The sequence below is a fragment of the Cherax quadricarinatus genome, unplaced genomic scaffold (genome assembly GCF_038502225.1).
Source record: "Cherax quadricarinatus isolate ZL_2023a unplaced genomic scaffold, ASM3850222v1 Contig99, whole genome shotgun sequence".
NCBI lineage: Eukaryota > Metazoa > Arthropoda > Malacostraca > Decapoda > Parastacidae > Cherax > Cherax quadricarinatus.
In genome coordinates, this window is record NW_027195125.1 from 1 (window position 1) to 12,500 (window position 12,500).

General features: G+C 40.7%; 1 protein-coding gene across 1 annotated transcript in view; it reads right to left on the reverse strand.

Moving 5' to 3' along the window:
* Positions 1 to 21: 21 nt before the first annotated feature.
* Positions 22 to 12,500, reverse strand: part of LOC128695602 (PDF receptor-like) — a gene marked incomplete at its 3' end in the record, with an annotated part of 126,155 nt that continues 113,676 nt past the window's right edge. The window contains exons 6-9 of the mRNA XM_070080048.1: positions 8,917 to 9,085; positions 5,765 to 5,867; positions 3,572 to 3,689; positions 22 to 122 (exon numbers count right to left, since the gene is read on the reverse strand). Of these exons, the coding sequence (XP_069936149.1) occupies positions 22 to 122; positions 3,572 to 3,689; positions 5,765 to 5,867; positions 8,917 to 9,085 (491 nt within the window). The remainder of the gene's footprint in view (positions 123 to 3,571; positions 3,690 to 5,764; positions 5,868 to 8,916; positions 9,086 to 12,500) is intronic.

Here is a 12,500-nt window from a genome sequence, read left to right on the forward strand (position 1 = left end):
CTCAGTGGAAAAATCGACTACTTATATATATATATATATATATATATCTTACCGTTATGACTGAGAATCTTGGTCCTTCAAGAATCCAGAAATAAGTAGTGAAGTTATATCCCCACCAGCACCTGAGGGAGAGAATACACACATATATTGTCCTCATTACAATATTATCTTATTATTATCAGAAAGTCATTACAATATTTTGTTGATTTATTACTTTCATGCGAGTATGGTGCCTGGGTGTGTATGGTGCCAGGGTGTGCATGGTGCCTGGGTGTGTATGGTGCCTGGATGTGTATGGTGCCTGGGTGTGTATGGTGCCTGGGTATGTATGATGCCTGGGTGTGTATGATGCCTGGGTGTGTATGGTGCCTGGGTGTGTATGATGCCTGGGTGTGTATGATGCCTGGGTGTGTATGGTGCCTGGGTGTGTATGGTGCCTGGATGTGTATGGTGCCTGGGTGTGTATGGTGCCTGGGTGTGTATGGTGCCTGGGTGTGTATGATGCCTGGGTGTGTATGATGCCTGGGTGTGTATGGTGCCTGGGTATGTATGATGCCTGGGTGTGTATGATGCCTGGGTGTGTATGATGCCTGGGTGTGTATGGTGCCTGGGTGTGTATGGTGCCAGGGTGTGTATGGTGCCAGGGTGTGTATGGTGCCTGTGGTTAAGTCAGGTAAGGTTCGTCAGGAAACAGGACAAAAGTTTCCTAACGCAGGTCTTAAGTGATGACCCACAGATGGAGCTTTTGGACCTCTGACCGAGGCCTTCCACTGGCTTACCAGTTTACCCCTTCAAAAATTAACGGTTATAACAATTTATGCCTGGGTCACCTCACCAGTCTTCATTTAGTGTACCAAAAAATTACGGCCCCTTTCATTTTTTTACGTACGTGCTTTTTGTCACACTGTTTATATGCAAATTAATTTTGCTCCATAAATTTGGATCAAATAAAGATAATTTTCTAGAACGATTAAAATTTCTCTTGTGCTTAATTAACGACTACATAATAATTTGTAATTAATATAATTTACTTTACTCTTTATGTAATGATTACATATATCAGTATTTCTTTAGGTTATACAGCTGTATAGCCCTTGTGGTTTAGCGCTTCTTTTTGATTATAATAATAATAATTTAGGTTATACAATATATATGTATATATATATATATATATATATATATATATATATATATATATATATATATATATATATATATATATATATATATATATATATATATATATATATATATATATATGTATATATATGGATTAATGTATTATCCGAGGAAGGAGAAAGTAACTCTAATTCCTTGGATCAAGAGATGTTCATCGTCACCATCTAACGACTCCCCTGAAGATTCTTACAAAATATTTTTTTTTGTCTGGAATTCTACGATTTTTTCTGTAATTTTTGTTTATATAAACTATGATTCAGTGTGTAGATGGTTTATATTAATACTGATTTAATATGTATAGTTTATATATGGTATATATCATAGTGTAGACCCAAAATTTTTGAGCAGTGTGGACGAAGGTGGCTTCTGGGGCCCCTCCGGGTTTAGGGGCCCTGAAGCTTGAACTGTTATGGGGGCCCTCATCTCAACAGTAGATCCAAAATTTTTGAGCAATGTGGACTAAGGTGGCTTTGGGGGCCCCTCCGGGTTTAGGGGCCCTGAAGCTTAAGGTTCATTAGTTTCAGAGTAGATCCGTCCCTGGTATAACTGGTGGTACAGTGTGTATTGTTTATATAACTGGTGGTATAATGTGTATTGTTTATATAACTGGTGGTATAGTGTGTATTGTTTATATAACTGGTGGTATAATGTGTATTGTTTATATAACTGGTGGTATAGTGTGTATTGTTTATATAACTGGTGGTATAATGTGTATTGTTTATATAACTGATGGTACAGTGTGTATTGTTTATATAACTGGTGGTATAGTGTGTATTGTTTATATAACTGGTGGTATAGTGTGTATTGTTTATATAACTGGTGGTACAGTGTGTATTGTTTATATAACTGGTGGTACAGTGTGTATTGTTTATATAACTGGTGGTACAGTGTGTATTGTTTATATAACTGGTGGTATAGTGTGTATTGTTTATATAACTGGTGGTACAGTGTGTATTGTTTATATAACTGGTGGTATAATGTGTATTGTTTATATAACTGGTGGTATAATGTGTATTGTTTATATAACTGGTGGTACAGTGTGTATTGTTTATATAACTGGTGGTATAATGTGTATTGTTTATATAACTGGTGGTATAATGTTTATTGTTTATATAACTGGTGGTACAGTGTGTATTGTTTATATAACTGATGGTTCAGTGTGTATTGTTTATATAACTGGTGGTACAGTGTGTATTGTTTATATAACTGGTGGTACAGTGTGTATTGTTTATATAACTGGTGGTACAGTGTGTATTGTTTATATAACTGGTGGTACAGTGTGTATTGTTTATATAACTGGTGGTACAGTGTGTATTGTTTATATAACTGGTGGTACAGTGTGTATTGTTTATATAACTGGTGGTTCAGTGTGTATTGTTTATATAACTGGTGGTACAGTGTGTATTGTTTATATAACTGGTGGTACAGTGTGTATTGTTTATATAACTGGTGGTACAGTGTGTATTGTTTATATAACTGGTGGTACAGTGTGTATTGTTTATATAACTGGTGGTACAGTGTGTATTGTTTATATAACTGGTGGTTCAGTGTGTATTGTTTATATAACTGGTGGTACAGTGTGTATTGTTTATATAACTGGTGGTACAGTGTGTATTGTTTATATAACTGGTGGTACAGTGTGTATTGTTTATATAACTGGTGGTACAGTGTGTATTGTTTATATAACTGGTGGTACAGTGTGTATTGTTTATATAACTGGTGGTTCAGTGTGTATTGTTTATATAAGTGATGGTTCAGTGTGTATTGTTTATATAACTGGTGGTACAGTGTGTATTGTTTATATAACTGGTGGTACAGTGTGTATTGTTTATATAACTGGTGGTACAGTGTGTATTGTTTATATAACTGGTGGTTCAGTGTGTATTGTTTATATAACTGGTGGTACAGTGTGTATTGTTTATATAACTGGTGGTACAGTGTGTATTGTTTATATAACTGGTGGTTCAGTGTGTATTGTTTATATAACTGGTGGTACAGTGTGTATTGTTTATATAAGTGATGGTTCAGTGTGTACAATATACACATCATAAAGAGTGAATTATGTACTGTGTACACAATACTTAAAATAATATCTATATTCATTATAGGAAATATTCGACTCCTTATAATTATCATGGATGTTAAGGTAAAAATATTCTCACCAGGATATTCCCAGCTGCAGGAAAATACCATAATTCTAAAAAAAAAAAATTATATTCCCATATACATTAAAATACACGCCATACATGACAAAAACGGGGGTTTATAATTAGTAAGTTTATTCAGGTATACATAAATAGTTACATTATGATACATAGTATATATGTAGAAACCCTGGGATAACCCAAAAAAGTTAGTGACTTATTTCTATTGGGGTCGTTTTCTGTCCTACCTTGAGTTACCATGATGTAGTGCTGTAGCAGTAGCCCAGGCTGCTGTCATGAGTACTGGGATGCCCCAGCCTACTGCATGATACACGCTGTAGTAGAATCTATGTTGAAACACCGTCACTGTGGAGGGGAGAGCGAGGGGGGTTAATGTTGGGGAGAAAGAAGGGTGGAGAATTAGGAGGGGGGTGAATAGGGAGACAGAGGGAAGGGGGGGAGGAATGTAGGTGTTAATGGATAGAGGAATAGAGATATAAATAGGCTTATGTGCTATTAATGATTGTCTATTCAAATATATCGAAATTGTTCTGCTAGCACCTTTCTGTGTTGTCTCTCCAGGCATCTCTCTCTCTCTCTCTCTCTCTCTCTCTCTCTCTCTCTCTCTCTCTCTCTCTCTCTCTTGCACAATCCATAAAAACTGTAATATACTTAATTTGCATATTCATCAGAGTAGCTACGTGATAAGTTATAACCATCATCGTGGCTGCATCAGCCCGCATATGGTTAATATAAAACATTAAGTTGATTGTTAATTAATTGAGTTCCAAACTACGCCTCTCTCTCTCCTACTTTGAGCCAATTTAATATCACGGTCTTGTATACAGTATAATCAATATTTTGTGCGTGTTAAAGGCGAGGTGGTACAGGCAGGGATTATTATTGTTATTATTAATGCTATTAGTACTTGCCATTATTATTATTACTTTTATTAACATTTAATTGGATGGCTGGTTATTTGAACTTAGAATTAAGCCTGATATATATATATATATATATATATATATATATATATATATATATATATATATATATATATATATATATATATATATATATATATATATATATATATATATATATATATATATATATATATATATATATATATATATATATATATATATATATATATATATGAGATATACTCATCAGAATATGGTTAATAGGGTTTAAAGCCTATCGACTACACTAGGGTCATCAAGTCTGTTCGTACCTTTTAACCACCAGACTAAAATATTTTGTATTTATATAATTTAAAGAAAACTTACCAAAATTGAGTAGTTATCGTGGCAGGAGTGTGAGGGAGAGTGAGGGAGAGTGAGGGAGAGTGAGGGAGAGTGAGGGAGAGTGAGGGAGAGTGAGGGAGAGTGAGGGAGAGTGAGGGAGAGTGAGGGAGAGTGAGAGAGAGTGAGGGAGAGGGGGATACTACTCTATTTAGCCTCGCAGTCAACTGGTTTAGAATTGAAATACCATTAACCTAATGTTTTAATGTAATTTTTTAACGCTATCTCTTTTGGAACTAGAATTTAATAGTGCATTTTAATTTCATATACGTTTGTAGAAAATAGGTAGCGTGAATATTTACACGTGTGTGTTGAGCCGGATACGTACGCATTTGCGTTTACACACACAGGTACACACACGATGATAAGAGGAATCGATACCATGCCTAACCCTTCTAGGGTAGGGTAGGTGCCTGAGCCCGAGCTTTTAGCTCATAAGACTGTCATTCCCATTTGTCCCCTTGGGGCGGGGATGGCAGAGCAGAGAGGCCTAGCTTGTGGCTAGGCCTGGGGACAGTTGGTCCCAAAGATGAGGAGGTACTTGCGCCTCCTCCCATGGGAGACTTAGGTCTCAGACACTCCCTAAAGAGGGAAAAGGCCCGGGCCGGGAGAATACCGGCGAATCTTTAATAATAATGATAGGAGAGAGATGCATCGACACCATGCCCAGCCCTTCTAGGGCAGGGTAGGTGCCTGAGCCCGAGCTCAGGCACCTACCGGCGAATCTTTAATGATAAATAATAATAGATAAGAGGACAGGTAAAGGATTAGACACATGTGCAACATCTGGGTGTCTTTATTGGTAGACGTTTCGCCATTCAGTGGTTTTTATCAATATAAATTCAGTGACTACGGTACTCATTACCACCTTTAAGACTGGGGGACTGATTACCTCCTTCATTCTTCCTGTAATGTCCTTGAATTTGTACTGATAAAACCACTGGTTGGCGAAACGTCTATCAATTAAGATACCCAGATACTGCACATGGTTGGTCAGGCTGTGATCCATCACGAGGCTTGGTCATGGACCTGGCCGCGGGGGCGTTGACCCCCGGAACTCCCTCCAGGTATACTCCAGGTGTCTAATTCATCTTGTCAGCATTGTACACCATTCACGTGCAAGAGAACACGTACCTGTTATTTTGTTATGCAGGTACAGGCCTTCAATGAACATCCACATGAACATGGCCGTGCGGGCGTACTCCAGGAGTATATATGACGCCTCGCATAACACAGGCTGCAGAGGAAGAACACATGAACACATTCAAGAACACCAGAGAGCACTCATGAACACTACTGGAACAAAATTATTTTAGCACAAACTTATCTTAACTGCTGAACATATCTGAACACGGCTTATAAACGGATGAATATTTCTTTGTACACAAACGAACACCGACTTAGCTCTAAATAGAACTTCTTGAACTAACTTAAACACTGCACGATCACGCTCTAACAATAACTAGAACACGATTTTGTTCAAACTAGACTTCTGTGAGTGTTCACGCATGTTCAAGGAGCGATATATCTTGACAGAACAAACAATGAACACGGATCACATTTAAGACCTGATGTGAACACAAGTTATTACTGTCGATAACTAATTTATTTTAACCATTAACTGAAGAACTGATGCGAATAATAATAATAATAATAATAATAATAATAATAATAATAATAATAATAATAATAATAATAATAATAATAATACCACTACTACTAACATTATTATTATTCCATATAGTCGTAGTATATTTACACCAAAAAAGAAGTCAGTTAATTAATTTTGCGGAAATTTATGAAAATAATTTTTAACGGGGTGGAGGGGTAAGCCAGCGGAAGGCCTCGGTCAGATGACCAAAAGCTCCAGCTGTGGGTCATCATCTGACTGAGACCTGCGTCAGGAAACACACACACACACACAACACACACACACACAACACACACACACACACACACACATACACCATTGCGTTAAAAGAGACTGGGAACAATAATTAAAATTCTTGGTTTAGAAAAACACGTAAGCAAACACTAGGACATATTTATTAGGAAACGTTTCGGTCCTGAGACCTTGATCACTTCTCCAGGTCTCAGGACCGAAACGTTTTCTAATAAATATGTCCTAGTGTTTCCTTACACGTTTTTCTAAACCAACTTGTCGGTAATTATTACCAAGGTTTATACCAATGAAATTCTTAAACTAGAATGTTGTGAGCTCTGACCACCGTCTCGGTTGACTGTTTGATAAAACCTTCAGAATAAACCTCAGAGACACATTTGACATTCAATTCAGTGTGTTTTTTTTTTTTGCTAAATACTAAATGAGGTATACAATATCTCGGGAGGTGAAAATGACGTTTTCATAGAGTTTTAGGTCAATTTTGACGTTTTTTTCCGCCTGTTGATGGTATTCTCATTTCAGGTCACTCACACCCCATTCTCCGCCTGTATACACTGTCTTTTTACCTCTGTATCTTAGAAGTGGTCAAGATCTCAGGACCTAAACGTTTTCTAGTATGTCCTAGTGTTTGCCTACGTGTTTTTTTAAAGCAGTTTGTCGGTATCTATTACCAAAGTTCATACCAGGAGAAAGAAAAGCAACATCTCGCTGTGTTTATAAAAAAAAGGACAGCCAGTAGCCCCGCAGTCCAGAACAACAATAATTAATGCCATTTAAAGTCCCCTTCCTCCCCCCACATTCCATCAATATGACAACATTTGTAGTTGCAAATATACAGGGGTCTAAAGCCAGCAACAAACAATAAAATACCTTTGTGGACTGCTCACAGAGTCAAATGCAATGTTTGTAGCTTTCACAGAGACCCACACAAAGGATCACTTTGACAACGAAATATGGATCCCAGGGTATAAGTTATTGGGATATGTGACAGAATAAACAGGTAACAAGGGGAGGGTTGGCTAGTGTCACAGAGTCATTTGCTCGGAATTACTGAGCACCAGGTATACTCCTGGTTTACTCCAGGTATACTCCTGGTATACGTCAGGTATAGACGACTCTAGCAACGAAATAACAAAATACAACGTTATGTCCCTGCGGTTTAAAAATAAGAAAAATTGTATTAAGGGAGTTTGTTCAGCTCGAGAGCACACAACACTACGCTTATGTAAGTTCTATCTTCCCCGCCTTCCAACCCAGCAAATGCTGTACATACATGCAGAATGCGATGCCAGCAATGCTGCAGTCAGCCGCGGAACGTAATCTTTCCTCACAGGGCGTTCAGCGTGTAGTTCCTCGGCGTCAACACCTAGGAGTGAGTTGGTGAGTCTTCAGTAAGTCTTTTGTGATCTTCACTGAGGTGCGAGGTGTTGCCAGCCTGGCGTGAAAACTTGCCTTATTGTGAACCCAAGAAATTTTCTCTTCCAGTTGGTAACAGTGTATTTTACGTACGTGTTAGTTTTCGTGTGAGATGGGAGTCTCAGAGTCACATAGGAGTCTCAAAGTCACCCAGGAATCTCAGTCACCCAGAAGTCTCAGCGTCACCCAGGGGTCTCAGAGTCACCTAGGAGTCTTAGTCATCTAGGAGTCTTAGAGTCACCTAGGAATCTCAGAGTCACCCAGGAGTTTCAGTCGCCCAGAAGTCTCAGCGTCACCCAGGGATCTCAGAGTGACCTAGGAGTCTCAAAGTCACCCAGGAGTCTCAGTCACCCAGAAGTCTCAGCGTCACCCAGGGGTCTCAGAGTCACCTAGGAGTCTTAGTCATCTAGGAGTCTTAGAGTCACCTAGGAGTCTCAGAGTCACCCAGGAGCCTAAGAGTCACCCAGGAGTCTCAGAGTCACCTAGGAGTCTCTAAATCATCCAGGAGTTTCAGTCACCCAGGAGTCTCAGAGTCACCTATGAGTCTCAGAGTAACCTAGGAGTCTCAGAGTCACCTAGGAGTTTCACCTAGGAGACGTGCTACGACGCTGCCCCTGCCGTGAGGCTGGGTGTAGCAAGGGCGTACCTAGGAGTCAATCTCGCTGTCCCTACCGTGAGGCTGGGTCCAGCGAGGATATACCTGGGAGTCAGTCTCGTATCGTCAAGGTAGTCACATCAGACTGCAGGCTAGGCTTCCCACCACGTATATACTCAATATAACATTCTCACTGAGTTATTCACTATTACTCCACTATAATAATGGCTTTACTGGGTTATCTTAGCGACTTGACTGGGTTATTTAAGTGACTTTACTGGACTAACCCATCTTAGCGACTATAGAGGCCATCAAGTAACCTTTTCCCAGCATATCTTGCGTTATCTTAAGGTTATCTTAGTTATAACTCACAGTGTTATCGATGCCCTGCCTGGAGGAGTTGATGTGGCCAGCGGAGTGGCCAGCAGAGTGGCCCCGGATGATGGCCTGGTCGATGTACAGCACCAGGCGGATCATCACTTGAATCACCATAGCCACGAAAAGGTTACGATGGATCCTGGTTCGGTTGTTCTTCAGGCTCCTGTCTCAACAAACATGTTGTATATAAATAATAATAATAACGATAATAACAATAATAATAATATTAATAATAATAACAGAGTGTATCAGTCTGTAGTGGAAGGAAGGCGGGGTAGGGGTCGGCCTAGGAAGGGTTGGAGGGAGGGGGTAAAGGAGGTTTTGTGTGCGAGGGGCTTGGACTTCCAGCAGGCATGCGTGAGCGTGTTTGATAGGAGTGAATGGAGACAAATGGTTTTTAATACTTGACGTGCTGTTGGAGTGTGAGCAAAGTAACATTTATGAAGGGGTTCAGGGAAAACGGCAGGCCGGACTTGAGTCCTGGAGATGGGAAGTACAGTGCCTGCACTCTGAAGGAGGGGTGTTAATGTTGCAGTTTAAAAACTGTAGTGTAAAGCACCCTTCTGGCAAGACAGTGATGGAGTGAATGATGGTGAAAGTTTTTCTTTTTCGGGCCACCCTGCCTTGGTGGGAATCGGCCGGTGTGATAATAAAAAATATTCTACAAGTATATGTACAAAGTATACAGACCATAGCTAACATCAATGACATACCACTGTATAGAAAATCCTTTGTTATGCTGAGCATTTCCCGCGAATTAGGTCACTTTTAGCCCCAGGATGCGACCCACACCAGTCGACTAACACTCAGGTACCTAGATTACTGATGGGTGAACACGGACAGCAGGTGTCTTAAGGAAACACGTTCTAGTGTTTCCACTCGTACCGGGGATTGAACCATGGACCTCAGAGTGTGAGCTGAGTGCGCTACCAGATCAAGAATTAGATACATGTGCAACATCTAGGTCTCTTTATCTGTAGACGTTTCGCCCTCCAGTGGCTTTATCAATACAAGGATATAATGTGAAGACTGTACAAGTATATACACAAGATGAGGTAATCAGTCCCTCAGACGTAGTCTTCAAGGCTGAGGGACTGATTACCTTATCTATTGTATATAGTTCTACAACCCTCACATTATGTCTTTGTATTGATAAAGCCACTGGAGGGCGAAACGTCTACAGATAAAGAGACCCAGATGTTGCACATGTGTCTTATTCTTCATTAACAAGAGCCAACGGTTTAGAGAACAAAATGGCACAATACCGTGAGTGGAACAATGGCACAATGCCGTGAGTGGAACAATGGCACAATACCGTGAGTGGAACAATGGCACAATACCGTGAGTGGAACAATGGCACAATACCGTGAGTGGAACAATGGCACAATACCGTGATTGGAACAATGGCACAATACCGTGAGTGGAACAATGGCACAATACCGTGAGTGGAACAATGGCACAATACCGTGAGTGGAACAATGGCACAATACCGTGAGTGGAACAATGGCACAATACCGTGAGTGGAACAATGGCACAATACCGTGAGTGGAACAATGGCACAATACCGTGAGTGGAACAATGGCACAATACCGTGAGTGGAACAATGGCACAATACCGTGAGTGGAACAATGGCACAATACCGTGAGTGGAACAATGGCACAATGCCGTGAGTGGAACAATGGCACAATACCGTGAGTGGAACAATGGCACAATGCCGTGAGTGGAACAATGGCACAATACCGTGAGTGGAACAATACACATAACCCGCACATAGGAGAGGGGCGCTCACCACGACGTTTAGGTCCAATTTACACCATTAACTAGTGTGTGACTAGTTAATGGTCCCAGGCTGACCGAAACGTCGTCATAAGTTTCTTCTAAATGAAGGTTATTTGTATATCTGCTAAGTATCTGAGACGTGTTGCGGACGGGTCACCAGGTGCCCATTGTTTTGTTGGTATTATTGAGAGAGAGACAGAGAGAGGGAGAGAGACAGAGACAGAGACAGAGAGAGAGAGACAGAAAGAGGGAGAGAGATAGAGACAGAGAGAGAGAGACAGAGAGAGAGAGAGATAGAGAGAGAGAGACAGAGAGAGAGAGAGAGATGTGTCACGGTACTTATTTAATGCATAACTGCATTAAACAATAATATAAGAAATACTAACATGATGTGTATATGTGTTTGTACTCACCTAGTTGTGGTTGCAGGGTTCGATTCACAGCTCCTGGCCCCGCCTCTTCACTTGTCGCTACTACATCATTCTTCCTGCTTCATGAGCTTTATCATACTTCTTCTTAAAGCTATGTATGGATCCTGCCTCCACTACATCACTTCCCAGACTATTCCATTTCCTGACAACTCTGTGACTGAAGAAATACTTCCCAAAGTCCCTGTGATTCATCTGAATCTTCAACTTCCAACTGTGTCCCATTGTTGCTGTGTCCAATCTCTGGAGCATCCTGTCTCTGTCTACCTTGTTGATTCTTCTCAGTATTTTATGCCGTTATCATATCCCTCTTATCTCTCCTCTGTGTGTGTGTGTGTGTGTGTGTGTGTGTGTGTGTGTGTGTGTGTGTGTGTGTGTGTGTGTGTGTGTGTGTGTGTGTGTGTGTGTGTGAAAGACTTATTTCATTCTTACTTGATTAGGCTAATCATACAAATCCAACTAATCAGATACTGCACTAATCAGACGATTATTTCTGAGGTTCCATATCACTGGTATTAACCTTCTCTGACCCCACGACATTCCTGCTCATTGTATCCTGGCCACCAGCTCTCTCCCTCTCTCTCTCTCTCTCTCTCTCTCTCTCTCTCTCTCTCTCTCTCTCTCTCTCTCTCTCTCTATCTCTCTCTCTCTCTCTCTCTCTCTCTCTCTCTCTCTCTCTCGACATTCCTGCTCATTGTATCCTGGCCACCAGCTCTCTCTCTCTCTCTCTCTCTCTGGATGGATGGATGGCTGTCTACCCAGGTGACCTCTCCTAACCTATCTGATCTTCTCGTAAACTCATTTGACCCTCCCTCGTTACCTCTCGAAATTCTTGCCAATATTTTCGACCCCTGGTAAAATACAGTGACTCTTAATGATCTCTGGTGACGGTAAATCACATGTTTTTTGACATCTGTGGCCATCACCTGTCAACTAGTGTTGCATCTTAAGTTCATTCTTACCTCGACATAGAGAGAGAGAGAGAGAGAGAGAGAGAGAGAGAGAGAGAGAGAGAGAGAGAGAGAGAGAGAGAGAGAGAGAGAGAAGAGAGAGAAGAGAGAGAGAGAGAGAGAGAGAGAGAGAGAGAGAGAGAGAGAGAGAGAGAGAGAGAGAGAGAGAGAGAGAGAGAGAGAGAGAGAGAGAGAGAGAGAGAGAGAGAGAGAGAGAGAGGAGGTGGACACTAAAAGAAAGCTAGCATCAGGTAGGGTAGGCTCCAAAACCTGGTGGTCCCTGGTCAAGGACAGACAAGGTTATCTGCCTGATGAACTTATTCCACCTCTAAATCGACAGGATGGGACCACCTCTACTAGTAGTCAAGAGAAGGCGGACCTCTTTGCTGAACACTTTGCTACCAAAATGCAAGTTCCTGAT